We start from the raw sequence: 20,234 nt of genomic DNA, 5'->3' as shown, positions 1-20,234 counted from the left end.
AAGATATCCCCCTTTAGTTTACGAAATGTAGTAAATGATGGACCTATTGACTCTATCAGTCATTCTTGGCACGCTATAACTAACTTCTAATATCCCCAAATAGCTGAGCTTCTGTTGGAAGGGGTCACATTTTAACATTTTGGATTTGTTTCGGTGATTAACTGGGCACCCTGTAAACAAGTCTTACGAGGTCTCACAAGAGGCTAAGAATTGATAACGCCCACTTCTCTGACCGTCTAATACATGGATCGAAATGTGCAGTTTTCACTTCAAGCCTAATAAGATTTTCAAACCAATTAGGAGCAGACCTGTTTGCAACACAATGCTTTGTGTATACAAGGTATGGTGGAAAGGATTCGAAACGTACATCGTGCTATCTGGCGAGGGTGTCCCGACCTGGCGGACAGCCCTTCCTGCTTTTTTTCTCTTGTAGCCCAAAGACAAACGCTGGGAGGCCTCGGTGGTGGCCGGGGCGCGGCCGCCTCGCTAGCACCTAGCTCGCTCGGGCAGCAGCGGGTGCGGCTCCCGCCCACTCGGAGCAGCTCGGCGCGGCCTCGGCGTCCCCCAGAGGAAAGCCTGGGCGCCGCAGTCGGCCTCGGCGTCGCTCATCCCGTTCGGTCGCTACGGCTATCGCGCCCAGGAGGGCACAGGAGCGCCCTCGGGCCTCGGTCGGGACCAGCAGGGCCGGCCGTCCCGGCAGCTCGGTCTCCGGTCCCGCAGGCCTCGCAGAGCGCGCTCCAGCTCGGGCTCCGGCTCCAGCCCCGCCCCTCCGGCTCGCCCCGCCTCCCGGGCAATCTCCTCGCGCTCGCCGCCGGCACGCGCGCTGCGCCCTGCCGCCGCTCCCGCCGCCACCGCCGCCGAGCGTTTCTCCGCCGCGCCTGGCTTCCAGCTTCGGGCCGGAACCGGAAGTGTAGGGGGCGGGGCTGGCGGAGGCCAGGAGACCGAAAACGCGGCCGAGCCGGGAGCCGGGAGCCGGAGCCACAGCTTGGACCAGAACTTGGCCGCCTCCTGCACCACCGTCTCCCGCCGCCGTCTCCCACCGCCGCCTCGCGCCGCCACCGCCGCAAGCTCGGCTACCGTGGTCCGCGGACGTTGGGTGTCCGGGTTGAAGGTCGGTCCGGACGTCGGAGCAGCTCGGCTCCCGGACCGTCCGGGCGGCTGCAGGCGCCGCCGCCGCCGCCGCCTCGTCGCCTCAGCTAGGCGTTTTGTTCGCAGAGACGCTAGAGGCGAGAGGAGCTGACAGTGATTTTGACAGTGATTTCAACCCGCTTTTGTTGTTGTTGGCTTTTCGTTGTTTGGTTTCGTGTTGTGCGTGTGTGTGGCGGTTTTTTCCCCGTGGTACATTTTTTTTTTTAATTGTTGTGCCTCTTTTTTTTTTTTTTTCAACCCCGTGAACGTTTTTGATCCAACCTCCCCACCAACCCCCCCCACCCCGCCTTGGGGCTTCCGAATATGTTTTATGACGGTTGATTTTACACCAGGAGGTTTGTCTCTGAGGAAGACCCAGGGAACTGGATATCTAGCGAGAACTTCCTTCGGCTTCCCCGGCGCCTCGGGAAAATGGGAGCTGCTGCAAAGTTGGCGTTCGCCGTCTTTCTTATCTCCTGCTCTTCAGGTAGGTGGAGGAGCCGGCGCGGCGGGGCTGTGGCCGGCTGCGGTCTCGGCTGGGCAGCTCTGGGGCGGCCGAGGCTTTCCCGCGCCCGACCCCGCAGCCCTGACAATCTGGAAACCTCCATGAATTCCTCTTGTTTTGGGTTGGTTTGGCGAACTGATAGATTGAGTGCTGTGTTGTTGTGGAAGTGAGAAAGTCATGGTTTTGTGGCCATAACACTCGATGACAGCACTGGTTGGGTTGCTGTTAAGCCGCAAATACCACAAGTGAAAATTTATGTAAAGGTTGAGACCCAAAAGGAGTATTCCGAAATGTCATTTAGCCCTAAGCTGTTCCAAAACAAGGACCGGTTTTGGTCGTCATCTAATTAGTGCTTCACCGGTGAATATCGAGACATAGATCAAGCGAGTTGGTGTTTAATTTTGACTGTGAGAAACAATGCATCCTATCAGCAATTTAATCTAGGTCTCCTCTCACGTCTTCTCCAACTTCATTGTCCAGTAGTGTTAAAAATAGTTTTAGTTGTCGGAGTATTAACCATAACCCGGTGCAGAAGAGGTATGCTGCTGCGTGTTGGTGGTATATGCTGGCTTTCACCCACCATTTGTGTGCTCTTTTCAGGCGTAGATTCTGCTTACCTACGGATTACTTATTTTAAACGCTTTGTACCGACGCATTGTTTTCAGTTTAGAACAGGGCTTGTGAAATTGTGCTCACTGTTAAAATATGCTGTTCTTGTGAGATGTATTCTAGCTCAAGGTTAGGAGAATACTCTGGCCATTTTATATCCAAAAATTTGATTATGTGAGGACGTTGTATGGTTGCAACCAGTGGTTGGAAAAAGCTAGGCTTTTGTACTTGAAATTTGGAAATGCATACATCTAGCTGAAAGGTGTGCAGATCCACTTGACAGGAGAGTTAGTTCGAGGAATGAAACAGTTTAAAAGTCACAATGAATGCATTCACTATAAATATCCAATGTATATTTGCTAGGTTGTGGTAAAGAATAGGGGTGGGGGGACAAATTGACAGGTTTCATGGCTGTGTCGTTACCTCTTATGTCATAGGGAAATTAGAAGGTGGTAGTCTTTTCTTTGTGTACCTCTCTGTTGTGTGTGTGTTGAGTGTGTCCGTCTTCCCTACCCCACCCCCCTTTTAATAGAATCTTTTGTAATGTATAGAATTTTTGCTGAATGGTACATTTCCTTGTGGTTAATAAATGGATAAAGTCTAGTCTTATGTCTGTAGTGGTATTGATCAGTTCCGGGTGGGCTGGATGTGTTGTGAAATGGCGATCATTGCCAGAGATTAACCAAAAGAATCATGTCTGTTTAAATGGAAGAAGGAACATGCTTAAGGCAGGCGGACAGTTCTTTTTGTGCTCGGTTTGGAGAGCATGCTAAACAATGGTGTCTGATAATGTTAAACATCTTGCTTTTGTGAAATGACTTAACCCTGTAGTTTTTCTCTCTCATAGTACTCTTCTTCTTTTTTTTTTTTTTCCTCCCTGACCCTATATGTTTGGCTGGTGAACTCCTGTTCAGATCTCTCTCTCTCTCTCTCTCTCTCTCTCTCTCTCTCTCTCTCTCTCTCTCTCTCTCTCTCTCTCTCTCCTAATCTGCCCTTGAGGAGGAGGGGCATCATGGCCATGGATCAAGGGATTGTAGACATTATTCTTTGCCAAACCCACCTGAGTCTCATTAATTGATGAAGGAGGTTATTCTTGAACAACCCCAAGGTATCACTTGTGGAAAGGCAGACTGACACTACAGATCTTACAGCTTCCTCTGCTTGACTTTCGAGTAAAAAGAATTGAGCAGTAGTTCAATTTATGATTATTTTCACTGGGCTTGCAGGTTAATAGCAAAAATTTTGAAATAGAGTTTTGTTGTGACAGAACATAATATAGGTAATCCATTGAAATAATTTGAAAAGCTATGCTCCATATTGATACTTTTTTTTTTTTTGCTTAAAATGCCTGATATTTCTTTAAAAAAGGACTTTGTTACATGTTAAATGCACTCTGAAAAAGTGTGTGTGTGTGTGTGTGTGTGTGTGTGTGTGTGTGTGTGTGTGTTCTAATTGATTTCTCTGTGTAATGTGTAATCTGGCACTGGAAACAGAGGGTGGCTATTTTTATTAGAATTAAGTAATTTACTAAATTACCAGTTTGTTTCTGGGTAGCTGACTTTAAAAAAACATCAAATCGGAAACAGTAGTAACTTGTTTATTCTAGGTGTTCAGGAAAGACAGATACTTGCTCTGTGTGTGTGTGTGTGTGTGTGTGTGTGTGTGTGTGTGTGTGTGTGTGTGTGTGTGTGTGTGTGTGTGTGTGTGTGTGTGTGTGTGTGGTGTTTTGTGGTCTTCGGTTTTTTTTTTTTTTTTTCAGCTTCTTTCCCATGGTATGTGCTATGGAGACTGATTATGCAGCCTATCCCTGTAGGATATGGCCAAGTGTATAATTTCCTCCTTGCTCTCATTCCAGGAGAAACATTTCAAATTTTGCCCTCATCCTGGAATGTCTTCAGATTCTATGATTTTTAATTTTTTTATTCCTCTTTATCCTTCTTCAGAGTCTGTTTCAAAACACAAATCTGCTTCTTACTTTTTGAAGCATCATGGTTAATTTGCGTCTTTTCTCACAATTTGCTAAAATATGAGGATGAATTTAACTTTACCCAGTACTGAAGTTTATCCCACCTAGGATGTTAAAGTTCCTGTGGTGTTTGAGTGGCTCTGAAGTTGAGGATTCTTTGGATTGTGTGTGAACTGGGAACAGTATGGTCAGTATACTCACGAAAGAAGAGCAGTATTGATATTTAGCTATCACTGTGGTTGGAGGGAGAGCTGAGAGTACAATTTAGGACTTCTGAATGTTGACTAGCAAGTAATAGATAATAAATACTTCTTTCTTTCTTTCTTTTTTTTTTAGGAAAGATTTATTTTTACTAGTATTAATTATGTGTAGGTGTGTGTCTGCATGTTTGCATGTGTAAGTGAATGCATGGAGGTCATCAGAGGTGTTAAGTCCTCCAGAATTAGTTATGAGCTATCTATGTGGGTGCTGGGAACTGAATTCTGGTCCTCAGGAAGAGTAGCAAGTGTTCTTAAGTGTCAAGTCAAATCTCCAGCCCCAGTGCTTTGTATCTTAAAAGCAGAAATTTCTTACATGTATGTGATCAAATCCAAATATGATAAGCCAAAACATACAGACCAAATAATAAAACAAAACAGAAAATTTCTCCCTCCCCCATTCCATTTTGTAATTTTTTCTGTTTATGATCTGAGCTAGTGGTTCATATGCTGGAGTGTTTTTTTTGTCTCTTCTCAGGAGACATCTGAAGAAATTTTTGTTTGTCAAAACTGGGGAGGGGATGCTACTGGCACCTAGTGGGTGGACGATAGGGACGCTGCACGCGATAGCTACCATAACAAAGAATCATCAAGCTCAAGAACTGTCAGCAGTGCTCAGCTTGAGAAACTTTTTTTTTAATTCCTAAGCTTTAAAAGCATTAATATGGAGGGCTGGAGAGGTGGCTCAGTGGTTAACAGCAATAGTTGCTCTTCCAGAGGTTTTGAGTTCTATTCCCAGCAACCTCATGGTAGCTTAGAATCATCTATAGTGGGATGTGATGCCATTTCTGTTATGCAGAACTACAGGAAGACAGAGCACTCATACACACAAACAAACAAATAAATAAATAAATAAATAAATAAATAAATTTTAAAAAGCATTAATATGTTGGTGAAAGAGCTGTGGGCTCCCTCACATCTAAGTCAGTCATCTAAGTTTTACTAGTGCAGGGTGTTGGTGATCTACAGGTCACTCTGTTTCATTACCTTTTAAGTGTAGAATACGTTTGAATTTAAGTTCTAGTTGTATGCATCATTTCATCCTTATATACTCCATTTACAGTGTTTTGCTGACCATTGTGAATAAACTCTCCAGTGACCCATTCTGACTGTTCATGAAAACTGATGCTCATAGACACGATGAATAATTGGTCAGGTTATCAAGTTGAGCCATATTTGTTTTTGATCTGGTATTCTCTTTCATAATACTCACCAATTAGGAGCTTCGTGGTTGTGGGTTGCATGCTAAATTTGGTGCTTAAAAGTTTTATATCATGCAGACAGAATAAATGTATTCCCTAAATGATTTCAAGATAGAAGTTCATTGTTTTAAAAAAGGGTATTTCTTGTTTATAACTTTAACATTTTAAAAATGATTTCTTGATTGTATAATTTTCTTGAAAATAATTAGTTGGCTTTTGGTTATGATTACTCATTTAGGACACATAAAGTAATATTCTATGATCCCTTGAAGACCTTTGTTCTTTTTAAGGTTATATCTTGATTGCAATTAACAAATACTTTATGGGTTTGAACTCTGGGTTTAAGAAAGTTAATCTACCCAGACAAGATGAAAATCACAGTGCAACTCTTAAAGTATATAGCACTACACCATTCAAAAGAGAATCTAGAATGTTTGAGAATAGTCTTTTTTAGAAAATCATTTTCATTACTTTTAATTATATGTTAGTATGTGTGTCTGCATATGGGTATGATGTGGATGTGAGTTGGAGTTACAAGCTGTTGGCCTGATGTGGGTGCTTGGAATGGAACACTGGGCCTCTGGAAGAGCAGCCAGTGCTCTTAACTGCGGAGCTATCTCTCCAGCTCCTTCATAGTCTTTCCCCACTGTGTTTTCATTTGGTGCAGTTTGGACTGTCATGCATTCATAGTGTACCTGGTTTAAATTTCACGTTACTCTTACTTTTTTTTTTTTTTCATGTTCAAGCTTTTTCTTAACTTTTCTCTGCCTTAGAAAAATCTCTTATTCATTTATTTTCTGTTTAAGCCAAAATTTGACCAGACCTGTGAGTGGATTTATTGCCACTGATGGGCCCACATTAGACTTCCTCTGCAGTAGATTTAATTCTGTTAAGTTATAACAGTCATGTCTAGACAGAACATTGATTTAAAATTGACTATTGAAGATGAAAGTTCCAGGAATAGAGTATAGAGGAAGAAGGCAAGAAAACTATTGTAGATAGTAGTTGACATTCTGTCCTTTACCAGATTCCTTGGTCACTTTCATGTACACCCAATACATTTAGTGGTTAGGCTTTGTTTAATAAAGGGACTTTAAAGAATTATGTTGTTCACTGAGGTTGAAATTTGTGGACTTTTAGAATGGTGGGCCTAGGGAAAAAATGTATGGTGATGTGTTTAGACTTGGGTTCTAGTGCTAGGATAGTGTAGCTCATCTGTCCAGCTTTCGACCTAAACTGTAATCTTGTTAGGTAAGATTAGCTAGTTACCTGTTTTTTCCCCAAGGTACTACTGCAAACTACTGTCATTAAAAAATAAATTTGAGGTTGGATATGGTGGAACTGCTTGTAATCCTAGCACAGGGGAGGAAGAAGCAGGGAGAGCTCAAGTTTCTAACTGTCTTGGTTTACATAGTGACAATCTGCCTTTAAAAACAAACAAACAAACAAATGTCATTCTTGCTTAAAATCTTTCACTGACTGAATCACCTTAGTATAGTGACATATAGGGTCCTTCATCATTTGGTTCTTGCCTGCTTTTTCTAACCTCTTGGTATAGTGGTTAAAACTATACATTTTATACTAGATTTCCTTGGTTTAAATAGGCTTCACACCTTCACCTTTGAGCTCATTTTCTTATATTCCATTTTTCTTACCTACAAAATGGGGCTATAAATGATGCCCACTTTAGAATGGTTTGATAATGAAGTGGCACATGAGCACTAGTGGATTTTGTTGTTTGTTTTGAGACAGGTTTTTCACTGTGCAGCTTTGGCCTGGAAAACTGTGTAGATCAGGGTGACCTTGAACTCACAGAGGTCCATCTTCCTTTGCCACCAGGCCTGGCAAACTCCTCCTACATTGTTGCCACTCTTCCTTCTCATGAGTTCTGTGCTACAGTCATACAAACTCAAAATGCAGTTACCCTTTATTGTATGCCTTGAACATTTTCCAGTGTTGTTTCTTCCTCCTTTACCTGGCTAACTCCTAGTTTTTATTTAATACTGAGAAGTGTTATCCTTAGAAATATTTTTTTTTTGCCACCTAACTGCTTTTGAGGTAGTAGCTTTTTGTTCTTTAACACTTTCTAAGTGACCTTTATTTCAGTAATTGTTGCAAATGTTCACTTGCAAATTTCTTCTTTAATGTAATAGAAATGCTTACCTTGCATTTTCATCTTTTCAGAGTTTCCCTTTAACTCCAAACCCTATGTGTTGACCCTGACACATAGTAGGAGGGAAGGATTAGTAATTGAAATGTAACATCTTTGCATGTTTGGAGACATTTCCATTTATGTTATTAAGTAATAAACTCAGGTTATGCAATCGCTAAAAGCTTTCTGAAATTTAGGATTAGATGGCAATAGTGACATCTTAATAAGAAAAAGCATTTTGCTAGTGGTTGTTATGATACCCTCAAGTTCTGTTCACTTTTAAAAAATGCTTTGTGTTGACTGGGTGTTGTGGCTCATGGCTTTAATCCCAGCACTCGGGAGGCAGAGTCAGGTGGATCTCTGTGAGTTCAAGGCCAGCCTGGTCTACAGAGCTAGCTCCAAGACAGCCAGGGCTGTTATACAAAGAAACCCTGTCTTGAGAAACCAACCAACCACCAACCAACCAACCAACCAACCAACCAAAGAACTTCTTTATGTCTAATCCTTAGATTAAACCCTGTCTTGAGAAACCAACCAACCAACCAACCAACCAACCAACCAACCAAAGAACTTCTTTATGTCTAATCCTTAGATTAACATCTCATTAGAATTTGAATTTTGTAAGTTTTTAAAGATTGACCATATCTTCAAGTTAAGTGGCTTTCATAATTTTAAAACTATAATCCTCAAGGAGACTTATACATTGTATCATGACTTAGTTCCCATGTGGTAGTGTTTCTGTTGTGTGTGTTAGAATAAAGCTTCATGAATTACTTACTTTTGCTGTGTATAGGAAGGATACTTTTATTTTTATATTCTGTTTCATTTAAAAATGCTAAGTATTAGGGCTGGAGAGATATATTAGCAGTTCAGCGCACTGGCTGATCTCCCCAGGATCTAAATTCAATTCCTAGCACCCACATGGTGGCTCACAGCCCTAGGGTATCTGATGATCTCTTCTGACCAATGTGGGCAGCAGGCATGCATTTGATACACAGACTTACATGCAGACCAAACACCCATACACTTAAAACAAATAACTATATTTAAAAAATGTTGAGTAGTATGATACATTGAGTCAGTGACCAACTAAGGGACTGTAATTGTCAAAACACTGATCTAGTCCATCAATTCCCTCATTTCATTTGCCCTGTGCTGCCTGAATGAGATGGGAAAATGTATAGAAACCCATGTGCAGAAGAATATGGCTGTAAAATTAACCTTGTGTGCCAGTGTGTGGAGTAAAGAGCAGACTATCCCAGGGGAGAACTTGGACCTGGCTTTCTGAACCCTTCCTTCCTTTGGTCCAGTTGTTTAAATTACAGTCTAATTCTGTTTTAGCACCTTCCTGAATCTGGGGAATTTCAGAGTTTTTCACTCAGGAAGAAAACCCAGCAGAAATTGGTCCTGATACTGGGAATACAAGGTCTTAGCAGGAAATTTAAAAGGATATTTATGGAATATGAATGAAAAAAACCACAAAAGAGTATCAGAAACACAGGTGATACTTGAACATGAATGTGAGAATGGCTGGAAGACAATGTGGGCTGGATGAATTCGGACGTAATCTGAGGGAAGGATTGTTGTGCTAAAGAATTTTTATACTTGCTTAGAGAGATACACAGTCTCAGCTGAGGGCATAGATCCAGATGGAAGAACAGAAACTGAGGTGAGATTGGACTGGATGATATAGATTCTTGTATGTGGAGTACAGGACAGAAAAAAAAGTGAAGAATCAAGGTAGATGATAGCATTACCAAATATAAGTGGTAAAGAACTAACAAGCCAGAAGGAAATAGAAATATAATGTATGCTTAAATAAGTGTATTAGATGGCTGTGGATTTAGATTGTAAACATGAATGAAGGTACACATTTAAATTTAGAAAAATAAAAGGGAACTAAAACCCATGAGAAAATGTAATGATAGTTTTTATTACAAGGGGAGACACTGACGGATATATCACCATTTGTATCTAGTAATGATTCTGAGCATTAATGGCTCTAAATGTTTGTGCTTAAATAATGGTTATCTTCTAATAGTTACAGTCATAACTCTTATTGATGATCTAGATTATGTTCTTAATTTTTGTGAGGCATTTCCTTACAGTAATTCTGTTCTACACAAGTAGACTGAAGTGTGTGCTGAAGTTTGTATGTGCTGTTCATGTCTGAAGCCTACTTGCTCCATAGGTCATTTTTCTGCACGAGATAGAAACAATTTTTCTTTAATTGTCTAGAATATTACTAGGTATAACTATTTTTCAGTGTTGTTGAAATAGCAAATGCAAAGCAGGACGACAGTAACTAGAAGGACTGGTTGCACATGTGGGGACAGATTGTTTTAAAACATGTCAACTCTTTATATATTGTAATAAAATATGCCTCTTACTAAGCCTGGAGCTTTAAAAATTTTTAAGTTTCATTCCTAGTTAGGATTACTGATTTTAAAGTTTGTATTTTGTAGAAATGATGCTAAAGACAAAAACACAAAACAAAACAAAACAAAAAAACAAAAAAAACTTGCCTGGTAGCATACATCTCTGATCCCAGCCCTTGGAAGGCAGAGGCAGGAGGACCTCTATGAGTTTGAGGCCAGCCTGGTTAACAGAATGAGTTTCAGGATAGCCAAGGCTACACAGAGAAACCCTGTCTGAAAAAACAAAACACAAAAAAATACTACAAGTGTAGTAGTTCACTCATGTAATCCCAGAATTTGTGAGGCTGAGGCATTGCCATGGAGGATTGCCATGATTTTAAGGCCGGTGTAGGCTACATAGTGAGTTATGGGCCTGCCTGGGCTTCAGAGTGAGACCCTGCCCCCACTCCATGATACCATTATTAGGAAAAAGAAATCTTTTGCTCACATCTTTATGAGTGTAGGTGATACTTCGAAGTTGTCACCTAACACATTTCAAGATGGCTGGGAATGGCTGAGTTGTTAGAGCTTGGCAAGTTTCTAAAATTCTGAGATTAACAGTTTAAAATTTATAAACCAAGTTGTATTAAACGAAGTACACTATATAACATAATAGCTGCTCCAGAATAACATTAACTTATGTTAGTAATCTTTGAGTCTAATTTAGAAGGACATAGTATTTAAGACATTTGAAATACAGGTTCAGCTCTTGGGAGATTTTTTTTTAATTTAATTTAGTTAAATTATATCAATTATAGCAAAATATTATTTTAACAATGATACAGCCAAAGATTTGTATATGTGTGCATGCATGTTTGAGTGTCTGGTGAATGCCTACGAATGAGGGTGTGTATACTAGTACTTGTGCATGTAGAAGCCAGAACAGGTCTCCAGGTTTCTTCTTGTGTTGCTGTCTTCTTTCCTGCCTTGAGTCTCAGTTTGTATCTCAGTGAACCAGATGGTTAGGTGTGCACTGTTTTCTTTCAGTGAGGCTGGCTGGCCAGAGAGCTCTCAGGATCTGTCTGTCACCCCCTCAATTTCCCAGTGTTGGAATTGCAGGCACTTGCAGCCAGTCATGTCAGAGCAAGTACTGGGGATTCAGACTCAGCCTTTTGTGTTTTAGAGCAAGCATTGTTACCCATTGAGCTTTCTCTTCTGCCATTCTGTTTGAATTTTAAAAACAAATATTTTGAAGGTTTGGGATGTAGCTCAGTTGGTTAAGTGCTTACCCATGAAACATAGAGCCCTGGGTTCAATTTCCTAGTGCCACAGAAGAGTCATGGTGCAGTCTTGTCATTTCAGCACTCCAGGTGGAGGCAGGAGGATCAGAAATTCAAGGTCAATTCTTGGCTTAGTAATGAGTTTGAGGCTAGCCTGAACTGTAGGAGACTGTCATCAAACAAAACAGTCAATATTATTTATTTAGGTTTTTTTTTTTCCCCCCAGCACAAGGATTCTGTATGTAACTCTGGCAGTCCTAGAACTGGCTCTGTAGATCGACCTGCCTCTGCCTCCCAAGTGCCAGAATTAAATGTGTGTATCACTACTACCCTGCAAACATCATATTTTAAACAGATGCTTATTTGGGACTTAAAGAGTATGCCACTCAAACTCCTTTTCTACTGACTCTTTTTTGACCTTAACAACATCAAGACCTCATTTTACTTATTCCTGAATTAAAGTGATGACTTGTTCATTTAACAGATATACGTGGATACATGGTCAATTCAATGCTAAATGATTAGGAGATGCAGTGAACAATACAGGCATGATTATGTCCTATGGAGCTCCTGTGGAAAAGATACAGTGAAATGAATCAGATAATTATATATTGCTGTATGTACCGTCAGAAATTAAGAGGTGCTGAGAGTTTAACATTTTACTTGCCTCATGTTACATATTACAGTCTCTAGTTATTTGCCTTTTTTCCCCCTTTTTGCCTGTTTCTTATTTGTACATTCCACTACTAAAGTACAAACTCAGTATGGGAGGAGGTTCCTTCATCACAGCACCCCAGGAAATAGCACAGTTCCTAGACACTTACTGGCTGCCTGAAGAAATTCAGGGAAGGAACTGCAGAAAGAGGTAGGGATAACATCAGACAGGACTCTCACAGGGGTGGGACAGGAGTTAGAATAAAATGCAGAGAACAGAGGGAAGTAAAGAGGTCTTAAGAGTAAGACCTCTTGGTTTAGATGTTAACATTTTTCCTACTTGTCTGTAGGAAATGTATAGGAGCAAAGAGGGAGACCAGTAAGCAGGTTCTCACACAGTGTAAGCCAGAGAGTGTCCAAGGCCCCTTTTGGCTTTGCACAATATCTGCTTGTATTATAAAGCTTGTCTGTAACTTCCAGTACTTTTAACATTATCCTTCCCCAAATTTGTCATTATTTAAAACGAAAAACCAAATCAATCAACCTTGCTTCCTATGTATGTAAGTTCTCTCAATATACCATCTCAGTGAACAGACAAACCAACAGAAGAGATGATCAAACCTAGGCTAAGTTATTGTGTTTTTGTGACATTCCTGTCTTTAGATTTCATCTTTATGCTATTTTATATTTTTAGTTTTCTCTCCATATGCCCCCCCATTTTAAATTGCTACCTCTTTACTGTGCCAAGCATATGGTATATTGTTTTATTGACATGTTTGAGGATTCAAAAGTAAAAATGTAAGTACATTTTGTATCTTAAGTCTTAAAAATTTATCTTGTTAGAAATTTATTTACTTAAAAGTTTATCTTTTCAGGTTATGAAGATCTTATTTAAAAGGTGAAATGACAAATTGTACTTTAGGCTGATAGCTTTATTCAGGGCTATAGCCTGAACTTGGTATTTTATTTGGACACATTTATAGCCTCGACTGTTGGATGGAGGAGGCAAGTGTGCTTGGTGCAAGGAGACCAATTCTTCCTAGGGCAGAGGTTCAGCATCATCATCCTTGACTAGGAAAAACTGCTCTGCTCCACAGTAGTGAAGAATGATGAAACCAGCCAGAGGAGCCTGGCCTTTTACCAGCTTTTTAGTCTGTATAATGATTATATAGCAAATCTTATTTGGTAATAACCTTTTCTTATTTTCTTCCTTAAAATTATACAAACCTGGTTTGGGTGTTGAATTGGGACTCAGTTGTTAGCCAAGAGAGTTAAAAATAATAGAGGCAATTATAATAGGAGGGTTGGAGTACTGCAAGGGTCTAATAAATGGTCATGTGGCTCTCTCCATCAGGATGGTAGGCCTGTGAATACCTATGCTGGCCCCAGTTTTGAAGGCTGAAGTGAATCGTGGATTAGGATTAGAGGAATGTAGGCAGACTTCATTTCTAATGGAGCTAAATGAAGCTGAGTTTTATCTCTTACCTACAGGCTTTTTTACTGTAGACCAAGAATGTCCACATATCAAAAACTGTAGTTCTGTTTAGACTGATGACATATTTATCAGCCTTGATTTCAGTGGCATTTTTATAGTTAACAGCCTTGTATCGCTGTCATGAAAGGAACTCAGATCATTAAACTAGAGAACAGAAGTTGATGGCCCTGCCTTTACATTTACAGAATCTTTTACCATTGTAACATGGTACATCATAAGGGCTAGTTAAGAGAAATAAAAATCAATGTTGTTGGCATAAATGTTGTTTGGTAACTGTAAGAGCTTTCCTTATTTTAAAATTTACTAATTTCAGGGTAATGGAGTACTTCCCTTATCTTGAAATTTAGTAAAATTAATTAATTATGCAATCTTCTTATTAGTATTTAAAGAAAAAAGAGGAAACATTTGGCAGGGAGGAAACATAGATATTGGGACTTCTGTCTACAATGATGTAGAGTATGCTGTGAACTTAGAGAAATTCTGTAACCTCAGTTCCCTTCCGTGTGTAGTGGAATTTGTAGTGGCCAACTTACTAGATTAAGTAGGATCTAAGACTACACACAGAAACCCATATGCATATATAAAATTATACATGAAATGTAAAAGTTTGAATTGGGTCACCAAATATTTTTGTAAATAATACAGTGTTGTTTTTCAAGGTGTATAGAGAAATGTAAATTTTTAACTATGACAGAATTTCTAATTCAGAATTTTGTAATTCTTTTTTTTTCCCTTTTGTTTTTTGTTTTTGTTTTTTCGAGATAGTGTTTCTCTGTAGCTTTGGAGCTTGTCCTGGAACTTGCTCTGTAGTCCAGGCTGGCCGCTGGCCTCAAACTCACGGAGATTCACCTGCCTCTGCCTCCCAGGTTCTGGGATTCAAATCATGTGCCACCACCAATGGCCAGAATTTTGTGGTTCTTAATGTCTGTAAGCTGCCAGTGAATAAGGATGCTAATTCTGTAAGCAGCTTGTATTAACTATGAAAGGAATGCTTGCTTCTTACAATGACCCCTGTCCATCCTCATCTTTTGCAATAATGTCTCTCTGGTAGTTCCTACTAATTGCTTTCTGTTTTTCTCTCCCTTATCTTTCACAATCTGTATAAGGATTATTTTTTACTATACAGTTCCCAGTGTCTAACATATTGGGGATTGAATGGTCAGTGATTTCAAGTGTTTAGGACAGTTTACAAACTTTTTTTCTTTTTAAATAAAGGGCCAGATAGTAAATATTTTAAAGCAGTCTCTTAGAGTTATTAAGCTCTACCTATTTTAAAACAGAAGTAGCCATAACTATTGCATAAACAAACCACTGTGAATATATTCTAGTGAGGCTTTGTGTATGCTGAAATTTCAGTTTCATGTAATTTTCATGTGTCATAAAATATTGTTTCATTGTTTTTAAACTGTTTAAAAATGTAAAACCATTGTTTAGAGACTGAATGAAACCAGGCCACAAATTGGATCTGATCTATAGAAGATTATCATTCTTTTGAACACCTGTGGGTGGCCCATCTCCCTCAATTAGAAATACATTCTAAACAAAACTTTTCTTTTGAACCTAGGACACATTTTCTTTACTTTCCCCCAGCAATTATTCTATTTTAAGTGTGTGGATGTTTGCTTGCATGTATGTCTTTCCACCACATGCATGGCTTGGTGCCTACAGAAGCCAGAACAGAGGCCAGAGGAGGGTGTTGGATCTCCTGGAACTGGAGTTAACAGCAGGTTGTGAGCTGCCATGTGGGTGCTGGGCATCAAACCCACATCTTCTGGAAGAGCAGCTACTGCTTTTAACCACTGAGCCAGCCCTGAACTTACAAAATCATTGTCAACATGTGTTGGCTACCACCCCAGACCAAGCCACACTCCCATTTTACCTATTTTGTATTCTGACAGTACTGTAAAACTTTATCCTTTAGGATAACACTGTCTCTGAGGATTTAGTGTTCTCCTCGCAGATCTGAGGAAACCATGTCTCTATTATCATCACAGTTTCTGACTTTCTTGATCTTTCTTCTGCCTCTTAGACTCATCCTCAAACCTGTTCTAGGTTCTCCTATAAGGTCCTATGGTAGGATTTTAAAGGAGTTTTGTGCATGTGACTAGGGAGAAGAGAATGGAAGAAGAGAGTTGGGAGAGAAAAGAATTCGAGGTTTCTTTTCAACCTAGGGCACAGTTCATTGGAGCATCTTGAAATCCATGTAGCACATCCACATTAATAGAAAGAAAGAAAATGGTCATAATCAGGATAAGTCACTCATAATGATGGATGTTTTTATGAAATTTCATTTGTATTTGTGTATTAGGTTACAGTGACAAGTGTGTTGTCATTGTCAGAAAGTTTAAGAGCTTGTTTTTGGAGAGTTTGGGATAATGATTTTGAGATTCCCCCCCTTTTCTTGTTAATCTGTGATAGCCAAATGAACTATAAACAGGAATCTTGCTTGCTTTCTGCAGTATGCTGCTTGCATGAGCTTCCGTATGAGACTTAGCTTTTTATTTAAGAGAAAGTGGGATGATGTGGATCACAACAGAGGCCCAAAGAGATGCCCTTCTCATCCAAGATGTAGAAAAAAAGGTATATATGACCTTCGTGCCTTTGGGAACAAAAACCTATCCCAGTTGGTGGCAGCTTACTAGATTCTGGGGCACAGAATTAGCATCAGTAATAGGCCAACTGGTAATCGGGGAAGAAATCATCCAAGATGTAGAAAAAAAGGTATATATGACCTTCGTGCCTTTGGGAACAAAACCTATCCCAGTTGGTGGCAGCTTACCAGATTCTGGGGCACAGAATTAGCATCAGTAATAGGCCAACTGGCAATCGGGGAAGAAATGAAACTCTACAAGAGTAATGTGTGATAGAGGAGAGATTACACCTTTATTTTTTTCTTCCCCTCGAATTTCTCTATTTTGTGTCTCCTTGGTTGGACCCTTAATTCATGCTAGAAAAAGCAGGGAACTGAGGATGAAAATTGATGAGGAAGAGTCATCCAATCATGTATTTGGCTAAAAAGTGAATTAGGAAGGAAACTAAAGTAGAAGGGCCACCTGGCTAGCAGATAGCTTGGCTGTCCTGAGGTGGCAATTTACAAGTGTTGCAGGTAGAACAGGGCCTGCTAGTAAATTGGGTTAAAGAAAAATCTTGGCTTTTGGTTGGTACCTTTGATATGCTGATTGGATAGTTCTTTTGTAAAGTTGTGTGAAGGAAGTAACACTGGATTGATTAGTCTGGAATAAAGTCACCCATTTTAAGTACTTCAAAATCACAGTAAGTATCTTGGAAACATTTTTTGCCTGTTATATGTTAAATTAGCAAATACAGTGACAATTAATTGATTCTGGTCTCTAACTTGATTTGGAGTGGTTGTAAGAAGAAAAAGATTGGTGGACAAGCTATTATTATTCACTAGAAAAGTAACAAAACTATAGCAGACACATACTTAGGTAAAGAGTGGCAAGACGACAGACTTCTACAGTGTATTCATTCCTAGGCTGGGTAAGATTCTTGCTTTTGCAATGGAATTACTAATCATCTGGAATGAATTTCAGCTAGTAGTTCCCACCTAAGTTCTTTAAGGTTCACTCACTTTAAAATAGAGTGCTTAGTGCTTACTGACAATAGGAGAGCCAGATGGCCTGGTTCTCATCTAGGACATGGAGATGATGGTTCTACCTTCTTTATATATTATTATGAAGTGTTAAGTTGCTGTAATGAGCTTTGAATGACTTCTTGGATGTAGCATTGTAAATAACTCAATAAATATTAATTGCTGATGCTGCTTGTTGTTATTTAGCTGTGTCTAAACTGTTTATTGAATATACACAAGCCAAAATTGAAAATTGAGGGCATTCTAGTATATTTTTTGAGAGACTGTACTTCGGTAGTTGGCTGTCTTGTTTTGTTCAGAACAGAAATAATGTTTGTTTTTAAATGAGTAATATTTCTTTGACTCTGCTTTAATTCTATAACATTTGATATTTAGAGAAAAGTGTTCATTTTTTCAAATTAGTAGTATTCACAAAAAACTGAAAGATCTTGTCAGGAAATTATAGAATGGGATGCTTTTTCATTCAGAAGTATATTTCCAAGTGAGAATGCATCAAAACTCTCTTTTGCAAATGAGATAAAGGGAGTGGATCTATTAGGAGAGTAACTGAGGTTTCCAGAAGTGAGTCATGTTTTAATTTCCAGGACTTGAGTACCAGTATTTCTTGGTAAATAACTTTATCTGTTTAAGTTTTTAAAGTGACTTTATGTGCCTGTTTGATTCTGTTTGAGTTTATTTGAAGTAAATTTTATTTTTGCTTAATTCAGATTTGAGATGACATAATATGTCTGAAATCGCTAATCTGTAAGGCTAAAGCTCAGAATTCTTATATAAAGAATACCCACTGGAGTTGAGCTTACCCCACTATTTCCCAGCCTTAGTAGGAGAACTGTTTGCAATACTTTATGCAGTGGTTTCTTTGTACTACACTTTGAAGAAACCATGCTTAGGACCCGAGGAGCCAGAAAGAGAAATGGCTATAAGCAGCACCAAAGTGAGTTGTAATTTTAGGGCAAATGTTGTTCTGCTATTGTTTGGCAAGATGGCAACCATAAACCCATATAGGTGTTAGTTGTTGCTAGAGAGAATTATATGTAAAATCTGTCCTTGATTGCTGAAGTACTTTTCTCAGTCATTTTTGTTTTTTGATAAGGAATGTTTAGAATTGTTTTTCTGATATGGCACACTTATGCACATATGCCAGATTTTATGTTATTACATTTCCTTAGTCAAAATTAGAACTTTTAAGTTATGTTACAGCCCAGCTATATTGTTAGGTTCAATTACTATTACTATTGCTGATGATTACAATTTATTTAAACTGTCATCATCAACAACCACCACTTGAAGTATGCTGTGGGCTAAGGATGTAAGTTTTGGTGCTAATATGCATGAATCGTCCACCTTAGAAGACAGATATTATTCCCATTTCATAGATGAGGAAACTGAGACTTACATGACTTATAGCTCTTAGACTGAATGAGCAGGAGAGCTGGTTATTTAAGGCTATAGGACTTAAATTGGTTTTATTGAATCAAATATTCTAAAATATATATTAAAAATGAAAATGAGGTACTGGTTCTTAAACAGTGTTGCTTCCACCCTCTTGTGCCAAGGTTTCTTCTTCTTGCTCCCATCCTAAGAGCAGCTGCTGTTGCTGGCACCCCTTGAAACCCCTGATGTAGCCAGAAATGCTGTTACCAAACTGAGGTGTTGATGGTCTGTTATCATTCCTGTGACTGATACAGCAGAGCTTTCTCCACTCTTGATGGAAATACAGCTGTGTAAAGACTGAGAAAAAGCTGTTCTTTTTGGTTCTACATTAAGCCAGGATTAGGACCAGGTCAGCATTCATTTCCTCTGGTTACCATTGCAGTTGTTAGTGAGCTGAGCATTGAAAGTGAGTGCATCTTCTTAGAGTTCTGGATTTTTTTTTTTTTTTTGTATGAAAAATGAGTTTGTGTTTTTGCCTCCTATTTGGAAAGTCATTTAATAGTTGTGGGCATTAATTGCTCTCTTGGTACTGGTTACCTATGCTGGTTCTGTTATTAGGATTTGGTTTTCCCCTTGTTTATATTAAAATATGTTGATAAAAAGTTGTAACACATGCTCTGCCAAAATTCAAGGACCTCAAACTGTTATAATGTTAATTAAGCTTAAAGTAAAATACAAATAAAGAGCATTGGAGGAAAATCCTTTTTTCCCCCTATATTTTTTAGAGTAGGAAGTACAAATAAAAGCTGACACATGAGTATTAGAGACAAATAATAAATCTTTGGTTGATATGGTTTGAATTTAGATGATTGAATTTATAGAAAAGCTAATCTTTGTACTTCATACTTCATTTAGCTATAATTGAGAGCAGTCAATAATTAAGGGGTTCCTACTATGTATCCCTTATTTTGCCAGGTTCTGTAGAGCCTATCAGAGTTAGAGAATGTAGTCACTGGAATTTTAAATCTTACATTATGAAACTGAGAGTGTAGGATATAAACATTAGATACATTGATTACTAAAATTAATGGTTTCTGGCATCAAATAACATTTTGTTTATGTGTGTGTGTGTGTGTGTGTGTGTGTGTGTGTGTGTATTTATGTGTGTACCTTATTTTCCGTTTGCTGTGATAAAACCATGATCAAGGCAATTTATAGAAGGAAACATTTAATTGGAGCCTATAGTCCAGAGGGATATGAGTCCATCATCATTATGGCCAGGCACATGACAGCTGACATGACAGCAAGTGCTCTTAACCACTGAACCATCTTACCCACCCTTAATTATTTATTTACTTGTTTGTTTGTTTAATGCATTGGTTACTTTTTAGTAAAGCTTTCACTAGTTAAGAGTTGTGTTTCGGATTCTGCTTGGTTTATTCTTTTTGAGTTCTTTGGCATGTTTCTTCTGGAATTTATTGCTGCTAAATAAAAGCCCCTAAGGATAAGGATTGTGGGCCTTATGAGTGTCATTGCATTCCTTGTGTTCAGTGCTTAATGAATATTTGTTGACTAAATTAATGGGAAAGAGTCTTTGTCCTCTCTGTACCGTCTGCTCTCTCTTTATCCTACTGTTAACATG

The 20,234-nt window shown here is 39.1% G+C and overlaps 1 protein-coding gene across 1 annotated transcript in view; it reads left to right on the top strand.

Moving 5' to 3' along the window:
- Positions 1 to 1,404: 1,404 nt before the first annotated feature.
- The window catches only part of Acvr2a (activin A receptor type 2A), a 76,790-nt gene continuing 57,960 nt past the window's right edge, over positions 1,405 to 20,234 (top strand). The window contains exon 1 of the mRNA XM_027420474.2: positions 1,405 to 1,615. Within this exon, the coding sequence (XP_027276275.1) occupies positions 1,561 to 1,615 (55 nt within the window). The 5' untranslated portion in view covers positions 1,405 to 1,560. The remainder of the gene's footprint in view (positions 1,616 to 20,234) is intronic.

The sequence above is a fragment of the Cricetulus griseus genome, chromosome 6 (assembly GCF_003668045.3).
Source record: "Cricetulus griseus strain 17A/GY chromosome 6, alternate assembly CriGri-PICRH-1.0, whole genome shotgun sequence".
Lineage (NCBI taxonomy): Eukaryota > Metazoa > Chordata > Mammalia > Rodentia > Cricetidae > Cricetulus > Cricetulus griseus.
The sequence above is the reverse complement of the archived record's forward strand: the minus strand, read 5'-3'. Positions and strand labels throughout refer to the sequence as shown.